Raw genomic sequence first — 24,223 nt, forward strand, 5'->3', positions numbered from 1 at the left:
GCCTAACACTGGCTTTCGTTATGCGGTATTTTTTGGCGGCTGCACAATTATTCTTTATTTATGTTGGTTTAATGACCATTAACTTAAAATTGGCATCGTAATACCGAAGAGAACCCGTTGAAAATTTACCAGCAGTACCTATTCCATGCATCTCTACAATACAACAATCCATCAGGAAAATATTGTTGCTGCCTGTAAAACTGTTACTTTTACTCAGCGTCAGATGTAACCGGCAACCACTACGGGCACGTCTCGCTTGCCGGGTTCAGCCAACTTCAGCGGCTAGTGATGTATATGCCTAATTGCGGACGTTGGAGGTCAAGGAAAGAGCTTATTGTGCCACAGTATGGCCCTTCTGCCCTTGAATTTTTCGTGCACAGGTCTCACAATTTCATATTTGACTTCTTTAAACTTTAAACCTTTAATTACATAATCGTCGCACGTCCAAATTTTGTTCACTAATCTGGTTAAAAGGTAAATGGAACTGCAACGTAAGTTGCACATGAATGCGCAATTTAAATACGTGTATGGTTTATGGGCAATTTGGCAACACAGTCACGTTTGCGACATGTTGCACAACGTATAAATAAATAATACCGGTATATGTACGACGCATGGCTTACCGGTAGACTATCGGCAGTTTGACAACGTGGTCGCGAGACAATGTACTATTTATTCACCACCTACATATTATGAGTTCCCATTTGAAATACGTAAGGCTGTAAGTTATCGCTTATCGGCAACGTCGCCAGGAAATACCGGCTAGGTAGGTTGAATGGACCTCGAACCAGCCCTCAGATACAGGTAAAATTCCCTGACCCGGCCGTGAATTGAACCCGAGGCCTCCGTGTAAGAGGCAAGCACGCTACCCCTACACCATGGGGCCGGCTCCTGTGTTATTGCGCACGAAGTGAAATCCAAGACGATAACGCAGATTTCCACAGAATTATTCAGCCGAATTATTTACGATGTCTCGGTTGTCATCGCTAGACTCTTATCTTACTACAACGTCATAAGTGTCCGGGCATGGGATGAAAACTTTTATCCAAGCAGTCAAGATAATTATTATCCAATGCTATTAAAGTTTTATTTTATAAACTTGTCAGTAATGTAATGTAAAATCATCAATAACTGGGAAGAAATATTAACCTAATTACCGTATGTTTAAAAGAAATTGAAAAAAAAGAATGTTTGTTACTGACGTCTCGGAATACAGTCAGCTATACAGTAGATCTACACCGCGCTAGCTAGAGGTCCGGTTTGCGAGATTTGCGCAAGCGCAGTAGTGTGTCGCAACCAACGAGCTACACTGATAAATTGTTGCATGCTTCCTTGCTGCCTAACAGTATTGGCTGCTCTGGAATGGACAGATCACAGATGCATTTATTTGTTTCAGATTTACGTGATTACTGTACACATGTGTGTGTGAGAATTTAAGTTTTTAATTTGTGTTTGGGGTGTTTGCAGAAATAATTTGTTTTAATAGTGAACAATTGCGGAAAGTCATTTATATCGCAAAACATTAACGTGTGAAGCATTTATAAGTGATTATGGGTAAATATAGAAACTGTTCTGCGGGCTTCAAGCTAAGCGTAATTGCCTTCGCTGAACAGCACGGGAACAGAGCTGCAGAAAGAAAATTTTCTGTGAGTGAAAAGTTGGTGCGTGACTGGCGGAAAGTAAAAAACAAGCTAAAAAGCACAAACCCTTCTAGACGCGCGTTTAGAGGTCCTAAAACAGGGAAGTTTCCTATAATTGACGAAGAAGTGTTTAGGTACGTCAGTGAAATACGTAACAATGGCTGCAGTGTATCATATGAAATGTTACAAATTAAGGGACAGGAGGTAGCGCGCAAACACAACATACCGGTAACTCAGTTTAAGGCGACTCGTGGGTGGATTAAGGGGTTCATGCGACGACACAATCTGTCTGTGCGAAGGAGAACAACACTAAGCCAAAAGTTGCTTGCTGATTACACGGACAAGATTGTAAATTTTCACCGATTTGTCATACGTTTGCGCAAGGAAACTTCATACTTGCTTTCTCAAATCGGTAATGCCGATCAGACTCCAATCTTTTTTGATATGCCTCGCAACAGCACTATTGCGCTAAAAGGATCACGGAGTGTATTAATGAAAACCAGCGGTAGTGAGAAGTTGCGATGCACGGCAATGCTAGCCATTACAGCTGACGGGAGAAAGTTGCCGCCTTACATCATTTTCAAGATTGAAACGATGCCTAAGAATATACAGTTTCCCCGTGGAATTCATGTACGAGTGCAACCAAAGGGTTGGATGGACGTAGAACTCATGCTGGACTGGGTTAAAACTGTGTGGAATAGAAGACCTGGTGCACTACTAAAACAACCAGCTCTGCTTGTTTTAGATAGTTTCCGATGTCACCTCGTGAACGAAGTGAAGCAAATTCTCACTACAAATAAGACACGACAGATAGTCATTCCTGGTGGCCTAACATCTGCTTTGCAGCCACTAGACGTATGTGTTAATAAACCCTTTAAAGACCACTTACGTCGATTTTACAACGAGTGGATGACGAGCGGCGATCAGCAATTGACGCCCGCTGGAAATATCAGGCATCCACCCTTGGACTTGTTATGCTCGTGGGTGAAGAAGAGTTGGGATCTTATACCACCTGAACTAGTCTCCAAGAGCTTCAAATGGACTGGGATTTCGAATGCACTAGACGGTTCCGAAGATGACGCAGTGTGGCAGGGAGACGAAGAATCTGATACTGGTATTAACAGAGGCGAGGACGGCGCATCAGATAGCAAAACCTGCGATAGCGACACCGAAGATTTGGAATAAATTGCGTACCGGTAAGTCCGCATTTCACAACAAAGCGATAATTTTTTGCAAGTGTAATATTTTAACTTTAATACTCAAATTAATGACATATTAACTTAAAACGTTCATTTTTATTTTCAGGTGAAAAAACGTTCGCCGAATTGTTGCGAAAAATTATGAATTTTGTTTTAGACTATTTTAATTATTTTGATGTATAAACGCGAGTATTACGTTCATCTTAAATTTGTATCAAATACAATTTAGTTATAAATACATTTTTTGAGTAATACAAATACTGGTATTAAATATTCATCGTATAATGGTCGCACCCTACAATTTTTTTCGAAAATTTTGGTATAAAAAGTGCGACGATTATGCCGTGAAATACGGTATTGGCTTTAGTTAGGCCTATGCACAATTATTCTACATTTCCAAATGTTTATTAACTATTAACATAAAATTGGCAGCATAATATCGATGAGAACCCGTTGTTAATTTGCCGGCAATACCTCTTCTGCGTATCTTTACAGAACTACTATCTATCACAAAAGTGTTCTTAATTTTACTAAGCATCAGGTACAGTAGATGCGTTATAACTCTGCCACTGAATGGCTGTGGCCTTTCTAGGAATTCGAAGACTCGCATGTTTTGATGCCATTCTGCAGATTTGAGAAACGTTTTTGTAGAGGCTGATAGAACGTCAGTCTCTCTTCACTATTTACCACGATCTAGTGACGTTACACACAGGCACTGTACAACCGGTTGTCGCGGCTAGCAGTGTATAATAAAGAGGCGGTCATTTATTGTCAACGCATATGTATCATGAAAACATAATTATTTGTAAAGCATGTAAAGAAATGATAACCTCCTCGCTAAATAGAGAAATTATAACCTCCTCGCTAAAAATTTACATGTGCCTTTCCGAAACGTAACTGGACGCGAGAAAATATGAACTATCCTCTGATATCAGTGATGTACTCTGCCATATCGTGAGGTGTATCACATTCTTACTTAACTTCAGCCTTTATTTTTAATGAGTTAAGAACTGCTATCGGCCACAAAATTTACACATTTTTTTACGAAAACGGTGTTATCCTCTTTCATTTTGAATTTTCTTTAGATTACGGCAGTCAACGGGTATTACTAATCGACTACAACATCACCTTCGAATTTCAACGAGAGAGCTCGCAAATGCACATAGTTAGAAAACTGTACCTTACCAAACAAGATTGATCACATGTTGTGGCAAACGTTTCAGTTTTCTTATTCAAACGACATCACCTATCCTAACTTAACCATACTATACGTATGATGAAAACATGCTTCAAGCACCAGCGCTATAAATTTACGTAATAGCTTTTCCGTAATTTAACCAGATGCGAGAAAATATAAACTAACCTCTGAAATCAATTATGCACTCTGCCATATCTCGAGGTTATCCCATTCTTACTTAATTGCAGTATTTAGCAGTAAAATTGAGCAATCGTTAGTGAGCCTTTATTTTTAATGAGTTAACAACAGTTATCGGACACGTTATTTATGCATTTATTACGAATATGTCCTCTTTTATTTCAAATTTTCTTCACGGAACAGCAGACGACAGGTGTTAATAATCTACCCCGGCATCGCCTTCGAATGTCGACAAGAGAACTCGCTAGTGGAAATAGCAAGGAAACGGTACCAAAGGTAATCGATCGCATGCAACATAATTGCTGTGGTGCATAAATATTTGTAACAGGAAAAATTGCGCGTGCTTAAGCGCTCGTAATAACGGATACATCATTGATAGAGCTCTCACTGTAACCGAAGGATAATACAGAGTTTAATATAAGAATTATGAAGGGACAGCAAAAACTTGGCGTTATAACAGGGTACTCGCTATAGCGGACTTCTACTGTATTTCTAATGAGCAGAGTTGAAGGAATGAGATTGAAAATCAATAGAACAAAGAGAGTTGTTTTTGTGATGATTAGAAATTCCATAGTAGTCTGTATAGCAGATGGTAAAACATTCAGATTGTTGGCTGGTTGCAACATTATAAACTTATGAATGCAGTGTAGTGTCAGGAAATAAGTGAATTCTTTGTTGAAAAGTATAAAACTAGCCATGACTTTCTTTTAATGCACTGTTTGATGGCCATCAACAGGAGTAATTTTTCTTGAGTATTAGTTCAGACTAGTCAATACGGATCAAACAATCATATTAACCTATTATGGTTAATTTTATCAGTATAGAACAATCACGATGGACTTTGTTTCCTATCATTTAAACGGAATGTTGCTTTCATGAGTGCCACAGTTCTTGTACTAGGCTAATTCATATTGTTTGGAGTCCAGAGAGATAGATAAGTTGGAGGGGGGGGGGGGATCTAAAGAGTCCTGGAAATTGGAAATTCTTCCATATTTCCTTCAACAGACTTTGTATACTGCACTGTTTTTTCTTTGTTTTTTTCATAACTGGTACATAGAAACATGGAAAGGAACACATAATCAGATGAACACAGTAACAATTCAGAGGGATCAGTAGAAAGAGGAGACAAAGGATAAACATGAAAACACAAAAGGACAAGGACAGTCTCCACATCTTTACGCACTGCTGTCCGTCTTCAAATAGATCTCTCTCCTGATCGATCCCAGTTCTTCTACCTCTATTTCTTCTGAGCCCTTGATGAACTTGTCTCTGCTTCTCAACTTCATCCGGAGGGTGAGCATCAACTCTCACTGAGGAGCCATCTTCGCAAATCTTCAGACGTGATGCAGGAAGTGTAGAATATGAAAAAATGCCAGAAAAGGCATGAAGATGAAAACAGGTGGTAAAAGACTAGACACAAAAGAAGAGAAAGAAGCCATTGGGGTAATACAGTACTGTGTATCAGTAAATTTTAGAAAGGAACAACCTTGAGTGTTACCATTGAAGCTACTTATAAATCTCATATTTTATCCTGTATTGGCTCAACACAACTAAGTTTTAGGTTTCAACCTTCCAATACTTATCAATTTCTATATAATAGGAGACAAAACCGACCCCAATAACTACAGGGGAATCCTGCTCCTAGGCATAATATACAAAATATTTTCAATAATCATCCTTAATAGACCGGGCGAGTTGGCCGTGTGCGTAGAGGCGCGCGGCTGTGGGCTTGCATCCGGGAGATAGTAGGTTCGAATCCCACTATCGGCAGCCCTGAAGATGGTTTTCCGTGGTTTCCCATTTTCACACCAAGCAAATGCTGGGGCTGTACCTTAATTAAGGCCACGGCCGCTTCCTTCCAACTCCTAGGCTTTTCCTATCCCATCGTCGCCATAAGACCTATCTGTGTCGGTGCAACGTAAAGCCCCTAGCATCCTTAATAGGATAAGTTTACAACTTGAGAAAGAACTAGGAGAATATCAAGGAGGTTTCAGACCCTGGAGGGCAAGTTGATAATGGACTATAACAGGAGAAGAAACAGAGATATGGTGATAATATTTGTAGATTTCAAGAAAGCTTATGATTGCATCCATAGAGAATCTCTGTTTAAAATTTTAAGACACCTTGGACTACACCCCAAATTAATAAACATGATAAAATTGACTCTCACCAACACCAAATCAAAAGTGAAGTATAGGGGTGAAACATCAGAGACATTTGAAATCAAAACTGGACTATGGCAGGGAGATGGGCTCTCACCACTATTATTTAACTGTGCTCTAGAAATGGTAATGAGGGAATGGTTTAGGAAATGTCTCCCCAAAATAAAGATTGGCCGAAAAATCAAAACAAATTGCCTGGGTTTTGCTGACGATTTAGCATTACTAGCAGTGGACATAAAAGAAGCAAAAACCCAGATATCAGAACTTCAAAACATTGCAAATAAAATTGGCCTCAAAATATCATTTGAAAAAACAGAAATTATGCCCCAAAAACCAACACAGCTAAAAGAAGTCACCATAAATGGTAATAAAATCAAAATAGCAACTCAATTTAAATATCTTGGAGAAGTAATAACACATAACCTAAATGAAAAAATCTCAATCCAAATAAGAACAAATAGATTAGCTAAAGCACAAAAATTAACATGGGATATCTACAAAAAGAAATGTCTATCAATAAATACAAAAATAAAACACTACAACACAGTTATAAAACCGGAAACTACATATGCAGCAGAAACACTGTTTTACCTGAATAAACAATCAAAGACTGACAAACTTCAGAAATTGAAAAGAGGATTGGAAGAACCTGCATCAACAAAAAATACCAGAAAGATGGACAGTGGTGGTTAATACCTAACAAAGTCATGTACAAAGAGCTAGAACCCATTACAGATACTATGCGTAAGAGGAGACTGGGATTCTTTGGACATATCTTGAGGATGCAGGATTCAAGACTTCTGAAACAACTAGTACAACACAATCTCGTCTCAAAAAATACCACAACAGGATGTAAATGGATCAGAGAAGTAAGAAAGGGTCGGAAGGAAATAGGCCTTACAACAGAAGACACCACAAATAAAATAAAATTGAATACAAAACTCAAGAATACAAACCTCCGCTTTACCCTTACACTAAACAAACCAACAACACGCACATTTTCAACTGAGGAAAGGGCACCAAGATCGGAGCGTCTGAAGAAGTACTGGGAGGACCGTAAAGCCCGAACAATCCCTTCAAAGAGACTTAAACGACGGACTGACTAAAGTGATCCTATGTGGTCATAAAAGAAGGAGAAGAAGAAGAAGTAGTTTTATTAATTACATGATATAAACCAGCTTAATCTCTAGGGCAAGTTTCGTTCCGATTATGAAACATCTTCAGCTAAAAGATTTCACAAAATGGCAAGACAGTTACCACATTTGATAGTTATGATGATACAATAGCTAAAAGATTTGTCAAAATGGCACGAAAATTAAAACACATATGATAGTTATGATGATAAAATAAAATGTTCATTCATGTTGGTTAAAATTTCAACAAGTCAATGTCCAAGTGACAAAGTAAAATCGGCTATAAGGTTCTTCTTTATGTTGGAGACGTGTATATTCGTTAATCTTGAAGATAAAATTAGAGTTATATAAGATTTTCTTAACGTATAATTATCGGGGGAACTCTTGATAAAACAACCGTAGTTGAAGTTGAGTTGCAGTTGGACTATTAAAATGAGTCTGAAACGAGGAAAAAAAATGAGTAAAAAGGAGGATATTTTAAAGGAGAAAACCTTGTAAAATGTGAGAATAAAAGGATTTGATTACCTTACAGTCGATCGTGTCGTATTTGACGTCGTCCCTTATGCGGTGTCATTAACTGACTGAGTTCTGTGTACGTGTGTGAGGCACTTGCGATGGGTGGGGAATATCGGAAGAAGAGGTAGGTGAAGTGAGAAAAGCGGGTGAAATGTTGTGTAGGGTGGAGCTAACTGAGGAGTGGCGCTGTGATAGGGTAGGGGAAATGGAAGAAAAAGTAGGGGGAATATTGTGTAGGAAGGAGGTGTGTTGGTTGTTTTTTGTTATCCTTTGGATGGTTTTTCTAGATGAGTCTAATTTGGTAGAGTCTTCTAATAATATATTGATACTTTCCGTGATTCCATTAATATTCTGGCTGGGATTTTGTTTCTGATCAATCTCAATATAGATATTTTCTAGAATATTCATTAATTTGCCTTTGTTTAACGTTCGTAGAATGGTCAAGTCCCTTTCTATTGATGTAAAACTGTGTTTGTATTTGGTCATATGAAGACTCATGGCCGAGTACTTCCTATGTTTTTCAGCATTAATATGTTGTTGATATCTTACTAAGAAGTTACGGCCTGTTTGCCCAATGTATGAATTGGCACAATTTGAGCATTTAAGCTTATATATCCCCGAATTTAAATATTACGATTGATGCTTTCGTGGCCCCCTACTTACAGATATGATATAGGCATTTGGGCTTTTGCCATGTCAAGAAAATAAGGTGGATTTCGTTATGTTTCACAGAGAACCTTCAGTGTGTTAGTGCAACATTAAACCAACAGAAAGAGAGTGATCAAGTCATATGATTTGACACCTGTTTATTCAATTCCATTATGTCCTGTGCTAAAGGTTGCAGGATCTAATTCTGGTGTAATTTTATGTAAAGACAACTCATTGTAAAGTGAATATTTGAAGAATTTAGTATTTGTTTGCTTTGTAGCAGTCCACAATTTAGTCCATCCAGTCCATGGTTGCCTCCTGTGGATTCAGATGTTGGATTGGATGGGTCAGGAAGTTCTGGAACCTCAGGGCTCAATAGTCATAGAAGCACTGCTAAAATGGAAGCTGACGAGGCTTTGGGTACGGGTGCAACCATATCTGCTGTTTTGTATGCCAATATCAATCATCCAGAATGGAAGACTGAATTTCCTGGTAAGTTGTCAAACCTTTCTTAAATTCCTTGTTGGTTTCTTTTTATTATATTTTCTTTTAAGGGATGGATTGATAAAAGACATATTGTCCAGTGTTAATTTATGTGTACCATTATACGTACTGTAATGTACCGTATTTACTCGCGTATAACACCCCTTTTTTCCCCATTTTTACAGCCAGAAAAAGTAAAGGGGGAGTCCAATATGTGATAACCTCAAATCTTGTGCAGTCAACACATGACTTCTAGGCTGTAAAGAGCTATAAATTATACATGTAAACATTCTACACTATTCTTTAACAAACCTATGAATGTATTTGAGTATGAATGTATTTCGTTGCAAGGCAGTATTTCTAAATGTAAAAGGTCAATAACCGAGCTTAATAGCTGCAGTCGCTTAATTGCGGCCAGTATCCAGTATTCGGGAGATAGTAGGTTCGAACCCCACTGTCGGCAGCCCTGAAAATGGTTTTCCGTGGTTTCCCATTTTCACACCAGGCAAATGCTGGGGCTGTACCTGAATTAAGGCCACGGTCGCTTCCTTACCAATCCTAGCCCTTCCCTGTCTCATCGTCGCCATAAGACCTATCTGTGTCGGTGCGACGTAAAGCAAAAAAAAAAAAGTCAATAAAGTGTGACACGACTTTTAGGTCTACATATAAAGTGAATATAATCTGTTTTAGTTGCTCATATCACGTCATTTGTTTCATCTCATTAATCTCCGACAAGGTTGTATTTACGTACATTTCAATACGGACCTAACATGAGAATTATAACATGTAAGGTTGGTGTCAGGAAAGGAGAAAAGGGATACACAAAATAACTCAATGGCCAGTGATTTGTCTCTGTCAGTTGAGCAGTAGGCCTACCACACAGTAAACCCGATCACTGCTTTCATTTTAATTGTCTTGCGCCACAAATTACAGTCCTTAAACTTTAGCCAGAAAGTGCTGGAATTTTTCTATTCTTACCTCACAAACCGCCGGCAGTGTGTGGTTGTAAATAATAATAAATCAATGTTGTGAACAAAAAATTACTGGTGTCCCACAAGGGTCAGTCCTGGGCCCTCTCGTATCCACTTTATATATAAATGATATCACCAAATCAATTAAGCACTGCAAGTACCATCTTTATGCTGATGATCTGCAAATTTATTACCACACAAAAACTAATAATATGCAACAAGCAATATGTAACGTAAATGCTGACCTTGAGCAAATTAATGGCTATGCAACTAAAAACAACCTTAAATTAAACTCCCATAAAATGCAAGCCATTATCATTGGTACATCAAAGAATCTTCACATTTTAAAACAAAATTACTTTCCTCCCATAGCTTTAAATAATACTGTTATACCTTATTGTGAATCATTTTCTAACCTTGGAGTTATTGTAATGGAAACTCTAAACTGGTCAGCGCAAGTTAAGAATAACTGTAAAAAGGTTTATTGTGGTTTGCACCCCTTAAAACAGTTCAGAAATGCATTCCCTCGAATTACTAAAAATTCAACTTGTTCAGTCACTATTATTTTCCATTTTTGACTACTGCGATGCATTTTTTATAGACATAACAAATGAATTAAGCTTGAAACTACAACGCACTCAAAATGCTTGTTTTAGATATGCTATGGATTTACGGTATGACGCTCAAGTTTCTCCCTACTATAAACAGTTATCTTGGTTACGACTTGACGACAGGTGTAAACTAGATTCAAATACTCTTGTCTACCAGGTACTTTTAGAAGACATCCCTGCTTATCTCTCCAGCAATTTTTGTCACCTTGGTTCTTTACATCTCCATGATACTCGCTCAGTATCCCTCCTAGAAATAAATATCTGTCCAGCGAACAACCACACACCATCGATCATTTACTATCACCGCTTCAGGATGGTGGATTGTTCTTCCCGAAGACATCAAGGATGCTGCATCAAAAACAATATTTAAAACCTCTTACCAGCAGTTCCTCGTTAAGTGCTTCCAGCAAGGTACCTGTATGAGTGGAACGAGTGATTGTGTGTGAAAATTATATGAGATTATTGTACATTAAATAATAAAAATTTGGGTTAATATAATAATTTAAGTTAAATTAAAACATTCGTACTGTATTTACAAAGTAGAAGTAGCCTAAACATAGCTAGTAGTAACTCCAGTATTTAACTTAGATCTAGTATTGCAAGGATACAATTAGTTGAATTTCATTTAATATTTTTATTAAGTTTACTAGTATTTTTACGTTTGTTTTTCTTTCGCTGCGTATTGAAATGAGTATTTTTCAAATCTGTATTATCTAGGCAGTTCCTTTTTTTTTTTCTTTCTTTTCCTCTTTGCGTGTATATATTCATATTTTTGTTTTAAAAATTAGTGTTATGTACAGTTCTTAGTATTTTTAGTTAACCAGTGTCATTCTATTAACAAATAATATGTGTGTGGTTAAGTGTAAGAAAGGGCCATGAGCCCTAACTTTGCCACAGAAAATAAAGGCTTTTATCCATCTATCTACCTTCCCTGCTACCAGTGTGTCATCATTCCAAGTGACGTCATCTTCACTGCCATCTCGTCAGCCATGCACTGCAATCGAGACCAAGAGCATTTGAGGTCCCGTCTTTTTGAACCTTTTCAAAATATGTTTCGTTCCCGACTATAGAGTCCAAACTGAGTGAAGCCATTCCCAAGTGGTTTCTGGAGATGGTCTCTGATATTCCCAGCTGGTGTATGTGTAGCAGAAGCCACTCCTTCAGAATAAAGCCGTGTTGTTGAAAGCGTGCCAAACCACCAGCTGATAACTAGCATATGCTACGAGTTGTATTTCCGAATGTAATACAATAGAACCTCGATTATACGTTCTCGGAAACTACGTTTTAGTGTATTATTCATTCAAATTACGTGGTCCCGCAAGCATCCTAATTAAATTACGTTGTAAAAATCCTGCATTATCCGTTCCTCGAAGAAACTATTTCCCGTATCAACCGTCCAGAAATTTCAGTCCCATCATCGCTAAATCCACGATCACGCATTTTTTCAAGAAACTTTATCTCACGAACGGACAGCTACGGCATACTTACGGATCGTGGTGTTAACGACCCGTCATTGCAGTAGTTTGAGGAAGTAGCCTACTGTACTGGAAAAGCGATCGGCGGTAAACTTTCATAAAGGACCATCTTAGCATTGCACTCGGATGGTATTATTTAGAGAATCGTCGGAAATCATAAAGCGGAGAGTGTCCACAACAATTGGAAGGAGACAGCTCATTTTGGCAGCTCTACTTGAAGATGGAACGAGTTTCTTCAAATATTCGTACTTGCAAAACGTCTACATTGGGTTAGATTTTTTTTTTTTTTTTAGTGTATCACCGAACAGGTTTTCGCCACTCCCCTTAGGACACTGTATAGTCACTGGGCTTTCAGGCAGGAATTGAAACTGCTCCTTAAGCAACACAAATTTTGTATTTCAATATTATCGTATACGATTATGTTATTGAGACCAGAACAGATGTTGCACCTTACATACATAAAGCCATGGGAGGTTTTGGGATTGCCTATTGCTGTTTTGGTCCTAATATAAAACTGGGAATTTCATGTTTTTGTGTAAAAACGTTATAAGAAATGCAGTCATTTTAATTATGCACATTACATTTAAAAGCTTTGTATCATTTCGCACTCGTACCGACTTGTACAGCCAATAACCATAATTTCTGAAGGTGTTTTTATTTTTATTAGTACGGGCAGAATTGAATATAAAGCATTCCAGAACTTGAGAATCAATACTTACATTCGAAACCATATTGACATAACCTTTAAAAGTATACTAATTTTCACAGTACATAAACTGATAACGAACAGTATACCGGTGACCAAATTACAATGGAAGATTTAAAAATAGGATTTTGCCAGCATGTTGGGCGCTTTTGTATCTATCGTGCTTCATTTTATTAGATTACAAAATTAAAAACTACTTGTGGTCGATTGTTGTTTGGCTTGGCGTTACGGATATTAGATTTTTCGAAGAGTTTGGCTGATCAAAGTTGCTCAACTGAAAGAATTTCAGAAGAAACTGACAAGGTTTCCCTGAATGTAAAGTTTCGAGATTTTTTAGTCTTGTACCGGTGATTAATGTTTGAAACTGGCCCCGCAGTCTACCTAGCCTGCCTCTCACCTGGAGGGCCTGTGTTTGATTCCCGGGCAGGTCAGCCATTTTTACCTGGATATGAGGGCTGGTTTCAGGTTCACTCATCCTACGATTACCTTTTATTGAGGAGCTATTTAATGGTGAGGTGGCGACCCCAGTCTAGAGAGCCAGGAATAACGGTCGAGAGGATTGGTCACACTGACCATGCGTCACCTCGTAATCTGCAGGCCTTTGGACCGAGCACCAGGCTGCTTGGTAGGCGGAAGGCCCATTGGGGCTGTAGTTTGATTTGGTTTAGGGGTGTTTGTAAGATTATAAGTATACATTTTTTTTTTACGCAGGAAGGCATTCAGTTAGGTGGAAATGTAGTAAATAGTTTGGCCTATGCTGACGACTTGGTCTTAATGGCAGACTGTGCCGAAAGCCTGCAGTCTAACATCTTAGAACTTGAAAATAGGTGCAATGAGTATGGTATGAAAATTAGCCTCTCGAAGACTAAATTGATGTCAGTAGGTAAGAAATTCAACAGAATTGAATGTCAGATTGGTGATACAAAGCTAGAACAGGTCGATAATTTCAAATATTTAGGTTGTGTTTTTTCCCAGGATGGTAATATAGTAAGCGAGATTGAATCAAGGTGTAGTAAAGCTAATGCAGTGAGCTTGCAGTTGCGATCAGCAGTATTCTGTAAGAAGGAAGTCAGCTCCCAGACGAAACTATCTTTACATCGGTCTGTTTTCAGACCAACTTTGCTTTACGGGAGCGAAGGCTGGGTGGACTCAGGATATCTTATTCATAAGTTAGAAGTAACAGACATGAAAGTAGCAAGAATGATTGCTGGTACAAACAGGTGGGAACAATGGCAGGATGGTACTCGGAATGAGGAGATAAAGGCTAATTTAGGAATGAACTCGATGGATGAAGCTGTACGCATAAACCGGCTTCGGTGGTGGGGTCATGTGAGGCGAATGGAGGAGGATAGGTTACCTAGGAGAATAATGGACTCTGTTATGGAGGGTAAGAGAAGTAGAGGGAGACCAAGACGACGATGGTTAGACTCGGTTTCTAATGATTTAAGGATAAGAGGTATAGAACTAAATGAGGCCACAACACTAGTTGCAAATCGAGGATTGTGGCGACATTTAGTAAATTCTCAGAGGTTTGCAGACTGAACGCTGAAAGGCATAACAGTCTATAATGATAATGTATGTATGTATGTATGTATGTATGTATGTATGTATGTATGTATGTATGTATATTTCATTTTTGTGATGTTGTTGATGGTTCATTCGTTCCTGGATCTCTGTTTTCCCATGTTGTACGTTGTTGCTTTTTTTTTTTGCATGGTCCCTCCAAAGCTGAGAATCGAGGTTCCACTCTACATAGTGTGGAGTTATATAAGAATACAAAAAAAACCAAATTATACCATGTTATACAGAATTAAACTTTTGATAACTGTGGCTGCTGAAAGCCAGACCCCTATTTTTAAGTACATTTATCATATCAGCATTTACCTAAACAGCTGTAAATGAGATAAGAGAGACCGCTTTGTTTAGGTTTGGTATGGTATCGCCCGGATAGTGCCAGAAGTTCATCGACGGAAAGAATAAAAATAAATAACAGGAGAGTTTGCTGTATTTATGAAGAGGGTATTCAAAACTTAGTTGTAAGGTATGATAAGTGTTATAACCCTTTTGCTCTCAGGCTATTTTCACCAGTCAAGCCCAAAATACTCAGACCATTCTTCATGATTATGCATGTACAACGTAAAATATTGCCGTATAAAGAAATTTCCAGATACAAAATTGAAAAAAAAATAACAATAGTACACTGTTCAATATAGTTTTAGGAAAAAAAAATCCCAAAATATATCATGGCATATTTTACTACGAAAAAAAATTGAAAATTAGAAAATATATATTACAAAAATAAAAATTGGTTTTCAAATACTAAAAAAGTAATCTGTACTTTAGTGATATTATTGTTAAGTCATTCTGAAAATAAGAGCATTTAGTTCTGTATAACATGGTATAATTTGTTTTTTTTTGTGTTCTTATATAGTCATGAGTTATAGAACCTGACGTAAAGATCTATACACATACCTTCCGGAGTCAGCATTTGTGTTTTGGAAAACATTCTCCTATCATCACTACCTGTAAAATCCCAATCACTTTTCTTCTTCTTCTTCATCTTCTTCTTCTTCTTCATCTTCTTCTTCTTTATCTACAGTTTTTCCCACACCTGTGGGGTTGCCGGTGCGAACTGTGTTGCACATGTTGATTTGGCTCTGTTTTATTGTCGGATGCCCTTGCTGATGCCAACTCTATATGGAGGGATGTAATCACTATGAAGAGGAAAGTGTTGAGACAAAAACAAATGCCCAGTCCCCGGGTCAGAAGAATTAATCAAAGGCAGTTAAAATCCCCGACCTGGCCACAAATCAAACCCGGGCCCTCTGAACCGAAGGCCTCAACGCTGACCATTCAGCCAATGAGTCGGACTAAAATCCGAATCACCATCGGCCATAAAGTCACTGTCATCGTCTAAAGCATTTAATTAATCCAAAACCGGAATTATTTAGCCTAGAACTTGGCCCAGCCATTTAAAAAAATTAGGCCTACTCGTGACGTGAAAATCTAATAACACAAAGTGTTAAACTAAACTTCACTTGAGAACACTGATAAATCTTGAATATAAACAAAATATAATAAACAATAAACATACTATTGAAATGGAAACAATAAAATGAAGGAAAACCCGTATTTTGAAGCTTAAATGAGATTGTACTCGCAAGCAGCACACTTTAAATTGGCACGCGGTAAACATACGCAGTTTAATAACTTAATTTGCTCCAAACAGATGAGCTTAGTATCTCTATCTCTCGAGGAAAGTGTAAACTAAATCCAAACGCAACTACGTAGGTGGTTTGAAAAGTTCTCAGAATGTACTAGAATTAAGTATCTTACCTCGGTGGAACTGCTTTTATTTTTCAACATAGTCTCCCTGTAGACTAATGCATTTGGTCCAGTGATGTTTCAATGCCTTGATCCCATCTCGAAAATGAGATTCCTCCAGGCCTGCAAAATACCTCTTCAATTTAGCTGTCAGTTCTTCCCTTGTAGAAAATCTCCTTCCACCGAGGAAAATTTTCAGCTTGGGGAATAGATGAAAGTCTGATGGTGCCAAATCAAGTGAATAAGGTGGATGTGGCAACAATTCGTACCCCAGTTCATTAAGTTTTGCCTTGGCAATAACACTTGTGTGCGGTGGAGCGTTGTCCTGATGAAAGATGAGTTTCTTCCTTGCCAAACCAGGCCTTGTTTCGCGTATCTTTTCCTGTAGTTGGTCTAGGAGGTTTGCACAGTATTGCCCCGTAATTGTTTGGCCAGTAGGAAGATAATCGATCAGCAGAATGCCTTTTGCATCCCAGAAAACTGAGGCCATGACCTTTCCGGCCGAACGCACTCCCTTTGCTTTCTTTGGTGGTGGTGAATCAGCACGTTTCCACTGCTTTGACTGCTGTTTTGTCTCTGGGGTATAGTAGTTGAATGCTTTCGTTGCGTGGCTGACGAGATGGCAGTGAATATGACATCATTTGGAATGACGACATGCTGTTAGCAGGGAAGTTAGCGACACAAGACAATAATTCAGATTAAAGCAGTGATTAGGTTTACTCAAGTTTACGGTGCGGTAGGCCTACTGCTCAACTGACAGAGACAAATGACTGGCCATTAAGTTCTTTTGTATTAGTATGGGATAATATGATAATACGATACCCTTATCCCTTTTCTGTATGGGATCGAGTGTGAAGCACGACGAATCTTCGTAGCGAGTTTTTACGATCGTGTGCTCTTCCTGACGTCAACCTAATCAGAGGAATTAATGAGATGAAACGAGTGACATGAGTAAATAAAACTGACATATATTTACATTATATGTCAGCCTAAAATTTGTGCTCGCTGTTTATTGACTTTACATTTAGAAGTAGTGCCTTCCACCAAAAATAGCCAGTATAACTCATTGGGGCCCATTGGGGCTGTAGTTTGTTTTGGATTAGGGGTGTTTGTAAGATCATAAGTATACATATTTCATTTTTGTGATGTTTAGTCAAATTGTTGATGGTCCATTTGTTTCCGGATTTTCCATTTTCCCGTGTTGTACGTTTTTCTTCTGTGGTCCCTCCAAAAACGGAGAATTGAGAATTGAATTCTGTATTAACAAAAATTGTACCATCATACATTATTTACACAGTGACAACAATAAAACAAGGAGAAATCTACCCTACACACTATACTGTAGTTACAGTGCTTCATTTTGACAAATTTTTGTCGGTGAATACTAAACCGCTTCGGTTTTAGGTTGTTCCTATAATGTTATACATGATTTTCCATAAAAGTCGGGAAAGATACCAAACCTGCACAAAATCACATTAAAATTGGTATGAAACAGCATACAATTTGTTTAAACTTTTTCACGGATACTTTCCAAGCAGCGGCTTACTTATTAGTACTTATTTTATAATTCCAGTAATTTGAACATGCATATTTAGTTTCATTCTTAAAAATGAAATAGCATCACTCATGAGGCTCCATTTTCTTATATCAAACAGTGTCACCTGACCTAGATTTACTTCGTATGTATTACAAAAACATATTCAAGCTTTTTGTAGATATAATGATAACATTTTCACTATAAATTTACATGGGAGCAGCCTTTCTGAAATTTAACAAGACGCGAAAGTACAATTCTAACCTCTGTAATTAGTTATGCAAACCACTGTATCTTCAGAAGGAGAAGTAAAGATCGGGCCAGCTAGGAAGACAGCCGGTGAGGGGAAGTGTGGGAGTGAGAAAGCAGAGCCGTTTGAGCGAGAATGCTGACTTCCCCTTTTCGCTCGAGGTTGTGACGACGTACAGTTCACCCAAAATATTTGTTATAACTGACATGTAACATTCCGCAGATTTTCAGTTAGTGGAATTCCCTTCCAGCTGTAAATTACAGACATACCTAGCCGAAATGAATGTATTTAGAAGTTTTACAAAATGATATATAGATTTAAGAAGTTGCTCTTATTATAGTAGCTCTCAAAATCTTTTTCATGTATCAATTTGCGTAGCCATCATTTTAAATTATAATTAGATGTAAAATGAACTTTACGACGCTGTAGATGTACTGTGTAGAATATGGTTTGGTATAATAGGAGGCTTCATAACCAGAGCCACATTGTGTGAAATAAGTCGATGATAATAATAATAATAATAATAATAATAATAATAATAATAATAATAATAATAATAATTTGGCTACAAGGCGAGAAAGCAGGGTTAGACTATATGATCGTTTGTCCCTAGCTCCTTAAAGCCAAGATTTTGTTGCTCTGTTGTAAAATTAGAAATGTGAATTAACGATATGATATATATAAAACGATATAACGGTTCTCAGGTACAGAAACAAAATATTCATAAAAAGAAACACCATAAAGTGTATACATATGCTGAGTAAAAGGCAACAATGTATGTAACAAATATAACATAAATGACACTTGAAATAATAAATAATAAAAAATGACACTATATTTACAAAATGAGCGCATGAAATATAAGTCCGTTATAGCGAGAATTCACAACAGCGGAAAATTTACTCGTTATAGCGGATTGTCGTTATATCTCATTTTTGTATGAAAGTCGGAAAAACCTTCCTACACATTAAAATCGGTATGAAACGGCGATCAGTTTGTTCAAAACTTGCGTTTGTGCTGATGATATCCACGCTATGACTTACTTGGTTGTTATTTTTCGAAATCCGATACTACGTGAAAGTGTATGTTTAATTTCATTCTGAAAAAATTACAGTAATCCGTATTTCTCCAAATCCAAGACAAACCCCACTTTTTCCTTCAAAAAATTTAAATCAGGCTCTAAAAGTGCTTAGTAAAATCATATGAATGCCTTTGTTATACAGTACGCATTGTTAGACGCCAAACATTGGCTTTCTTTATGCCGCATTTTTTTGCGGCTGCACAATTATTCTTTATTTCCGCGGGTTTAATGACCATTAACTTAAAATTGCTATCATAATACCAAAGAGAACCCGTTGAAAATTTGCCAGCAATACCTATTCCATGCGTCTCTAGAATACGGCAATCGGTCAGGAAAATATTCTTGCTGTCTATAAAACTGTTGCGGTACTTTTACTCAGTGTCAGATATAACGGGCTACCGCTACATGCACCTCTAACGATATATAGGCCTAATCACGGACGTTGAAGGTCAACGAACGAGTTTATTGCGCCACGGTATGGCCTTTCTGCTTTTCGTGCACATACCTCACAATTTAATTTTCGACTTCTTTAAAGCATATTTGTTGTGGACCACTGAATGCATTTTTTGTACAGTAGGCCCTAGTGCCTACACATTTTTATTTTTAGCTATCTTTGTCTTCTCGCTGACGCCAAATATTGGCTTTAGTTAGGCCTGTGCCATATTTTCTTGTGGCTTCACAATTATTCTACATTTCCAAGTGTTTAAGAACCTTTAACTTACAATTGGCATCATAATATCAACGAGAACCCGTTAAAAATTTCCCGGCAATACCTGTTCCACATATCTTTACAACTATCCATCACGAAAATATTCTTGCTGTCTATAAAACTTAATTTTACTAAGAGTCAGGTACAGTAGACGCATTCTAACTCTGTCACTGAGTAGCCATGGCCTTTCTAAGAATTCGAAGGTTCGCATGTTTTGATGCCAAGGCTAATGGAATGTCATTCTCTCTTCACTATTTCCCGAGATCTAGTGCCGTTACACACAGGCAATGTACAACCGGTTGTCATGGCTAGGGATGAATAATAAAGAGGCGGTCGTATATTGTCAACGAATATTGTGTGTGCATGCACGTGCAGGGGTGAAAAGAAGCAGCGTGGTTACCGCGAGAGTTCCCATTGGTATTCATTACTGTCAGGCCATGAATGCGAGACCACCCTTGATTTTTCACATGAGATTCTGTGGGGAAAAAAATAGTCATCTTGGATTCGGAGAAATACAGTATCCCTCAGAGTTTTCTGCTTCAAATGGCGTCACCTAACCTAACCGTATATGTGTAATGAAAACATATTTGAAATGCATGTAGAGAAATGAGTTACCCTCGCTAAATATGTATCTGTGAATAGCCTTTCGGATAATTAACTAGATGCAAGAAAATATGAACTATCCTCTGATATCAGTAATGTACTCTGCCATATCTTGAGGTGTATCACTTTCTTACTTAATTTCAGTATATAACATTAAAATTAAGAGATAGTTTGCTTTGCCGGTATTTTTAACAAGGAAACAACTGCTATCGGCCTCGTTATTTACGCATTTGTTACGAAAACTTGTTATCATCTTTCATTGCAAATTTTCTTTAGATAACAACAGTCGTTGGGTATTACTGATAGACTCCAACATCGCCTTTGAATGTCGAGGAGAGAGCTTGCAAATGCACATAGTGAGAAAACTATTCCGTACCATAGATGATCGATCACATTTTGTGGCAAACTTTTCAGTTTTGTTATTCAAACAGCGTGATCTATCCTAACTTAACCCTACCATACATATGATGAAAACATACTTCTAGCGCCAGTAAGGAAATGATAACCTTCTCGGTATAAATTTACGTGATAATAACCTTTCCATGATTTAACCATATGTGAGGAAATATAAACTAATCTGTGAAATCATTATACACTCTGCCATATCTCGAAGTGTATCCCATTTTTACTTCATTGCAGAGTTTAGCATTAAAATTAAGCGATCGTATAGTCAGCCTTTATTTTTAATGAGTTAAGAACTTTTATCGGACACGTTATTTGCGCATTTATTTCGAAAATATGTTCTCTTTCATTTAGAATTTTCTTTACGGAACAGGAGTTGACGGGTAGTACTAATAGACTCCGACATCGCCTTCGAATGTTGACGGGAGAACTCGCTAATGGACATAGTGATTAAACAGTACTGAAGATAATTGATTGCATGCATTGTAATCGCTAGGGTGCATAAATATCGGTAACGGAAAAAATCACGCGCGCTTAATCGCTCAAATAACGGATGCATCAGTGATAGGGCTCTCGCTGTAACCAAAGGATAATACACAGTTTAATCTAAGAATTTTGCAGGGATAGCAAAACATTGTTGGTATAATGGGGTTCTTGTTATATGCCTTACTCGCTATAGCGGACTTCTACTGTACTTGTTTTATAATGTCCTCTATAGCTCTTCAGTTCCACTGAGTCCTCCATCATCACTTCTGTCGTCCTCACCGGATGACTTGTCGTCAGCCCCAGTTGGATGACAAAGAGCTCTATAATGTCTTCAGGAGTTTCCTCATCCCTCATGAAGTCTTTCTCCACCTTCTTTGTGTGTTCACATTTACGTTTCCAGTCTTCGGTGGATCATCATCATCATCAGTTTTCCACTCCAGTTGCCCGGGTGTGGTTTACGAGCACTCTCCACTTCTGTCTGTCCATGTACCACTCTTCTCTCAAGACAACATCCCAGCTGATTCCTCTTGTTCCTAAGTCCTCTTTCACTTGGTCCAGCCACCTCTTCCTAGGTCTTCCTACCGGTCGTTTTCCCGCCACGACTGTGTGTAGCCATTGTTTTGCTGTCCTTCCATCGTCCATTCGTTTGACATGGCCAAACCATTTCAAACGGGCCCTTGTCACTTTTTCATTCAGGGATGGGTACACACCAGCTTGCTCCCTCATTCTTTCATTCCTTACCCTGTCCCTTTTTGTCTTCTGTACCATAGTTCGTAGGAACTTCATTTCTGAGGCTTGTAGTTTGCTGTCCACTTGTTGGGTTGTTGTGCAGGTTTCTAGGCTATATGTTATTATGGGGGTGAAGTATGATTGGAATAGAATCTGCTTTGATCTTAAGGGAACTTGTTCGTTCCAGAGGAGGTTCCGAACTTGATGGATATTGAGGCAAATTTCTGTGTAGCGAGTTTCTCTACGTAGTCAATAATGAAGGTGACGTTGTGAGAAGCCACCCACTTCTTCACTTCTGCCCACATTATTTCAATACTGTTTAATTTAAGATGACATGGGGGCAGTCGAAGGACCGAGCGTTCATACTGTTCCACGAGTTCATCTAGGACGTAGGTTTTGTGTGCCAGCTTGTGCATTTTGATAAACTCATAAAGCTCGTGTTTGTACATCGGCTCACGGTGTGGAATGTTCCTATTCACTAGCCAGGAGATCGTCGTCACTTTCCATGAGCTGGAGGTTGGAGCACGATCTACTTCCTTGTTGTGGTACGACGCGTTGTCAATCACGAGTACACTGCGAGGTGGAAGATTAGGAATAAGCGTATCTTTCACCCACTTAAAAAAAATGTCATTCTTCATGTCATTGTGGTAGTCGTCACTCTTTCTGCCAGACTTCCAGATTTGCAGACAGTTCTCCATTAAACCCATTTCCCCGCCAGAGCATGTACAACTGTAAGTCTTTTTCTTTTTGACGTGGGCCATCATATACCGATATTGAATTATTAGACCAGCCTTTGCTGGATACATGGGACGTATGTATATAAGTTTCTATTCTCCGCCCAGTACTGGGCCATATTTTTCTTCAAATAAACAGATCTTTTGTATTTTATGTCATGTTTTTCATTAGGATATGCTTGTTAGTGTTAGTTTTTGCCAACAATATCCTAATGATCGAAGGATTCGCTTGACACTGGTATTGGATCATTCGAACTTCAAGTCTTCCTCCAACTTTGCAGGAATTTTTGAAACCATGGGTAACCATGTTTCAACTAAACGAAAATTGTTAACAATACGACATACGGCACCTTCATCAAAGTTGTCCAGTCCAGTAACATGTGTTTTTTTTTTCTTTCTTGTTTGGTGTTTGAAACAGACTATCCATAAATTTTCCTAATTCTATCACTTGTCGTTTTTCGCTCTTAATCCGTGCCACAGAACTTTCTGACACTCCAGGAGCTGCTGTTCCTCTTTCCTACACTTTCTTACACTTTCTTACAATCTATCACAAACTTTACTTCCACTGCCTCCCTTTCCATTAAGTCTGTAACGTTCAACATTGCTGCACGAGTCTGGCCCTTTAGCACCTTACAATGCAGGCTACTTTTAACGCCTTCCATACTGTCAGAGATAGGCCTAACGTACACCACCACTAACCACAGTTACTACACAGCGAGAAATTAGAAATCAGCGCGCGACAGTTGAGTGTAAACTTATACACCGTACTGTCTTTGTAGCAGGAGCTCTGTTAGGTGGGGATGTGCTAAGCTGGATCGTCCAGAGTGCGCATGCGCGACCAGACGTCTTCCTAGCTGGCCTTATCTCTATCACATTTCATAACACAGTATTAAAATTATGCGATTGTTTACTTCAGCCTTTATTTCTAAGGAGTTAACAACTGCTTTCATTGCACGTTTTGCAAAAACATGTTCTCCCAATGTTTGTTAACACCAGTCGGAGTTGTGAGAATGTGAGGAGACCTCAAGTCGCTCATGATCGACGCGCTCGCGCATAGCGAGGAATCGAGGTGTGAGATGATCGATCGCATTCAATATAAACGCTGGAGTAGAGTGTATGGATATTGATAACGGATAAAACTAACATGCCCGAATTTGCCCGTAATAACGGATGAATCAGTAAAAGGGTTCTCGTTGTAACCAACAGATATTGCACGGCTTAATAGAGGAATTTTTGAAGGTTTTAATAACATTGTCATTAAAACGTTGGTTTTCTTCTACAGCAGCCGCGGTCGGATGTGTATGCGAGTCCTAATTGCCCACACTCTAAATTCCTCTTCTGCCTTGAATCGTCCTTAGCAAGCTTATGACATCTTTTACGTAGGTTCTTAATGTTCCATTACCAAAATAAATAGAAATAAATATTTGAGAATTTTAACAATTCCTTAATGCT

At 38.3% G+C, this 24,223-nt stretch overlaps 1 protein-coding gene across 1 annotated transcript in view; it reads left to right on the plus strand.

Annotated features, from left to right (window-relative positions):
- The window catches only part of LOC136866781 (histone-lysine N-methyltransferase 2C-like), an 811,555-nt gene that overhangs the window by 346,981 nt on the left and 440,351 nt on the right, over positions 1–24,223 (plus strand). Inside the window, 2 exon segments of the mRNA XM_067143888.2 lie at positions 8,954–9,165; positions 9,948–9,953. Coding sequence (XP_066999989.2) covers positions 8,954–9,165; positions 9,948–9,953 — 218 coding nt within the window.

This window comes from Anabrus simplex, chromosome 3 (genome assembly GCF_040414725.1).
Source record: "Anabrus simplex isolate iqAnaSimp1 chromosome 3, ASM4041472v1, whole genome shotgun sequence".
NCBI lineage: Eukaryota > Metazoa > Arthropoda > Insecta > Orthoptera > Tettigoniidae > Anabrus > Anabrus simplex.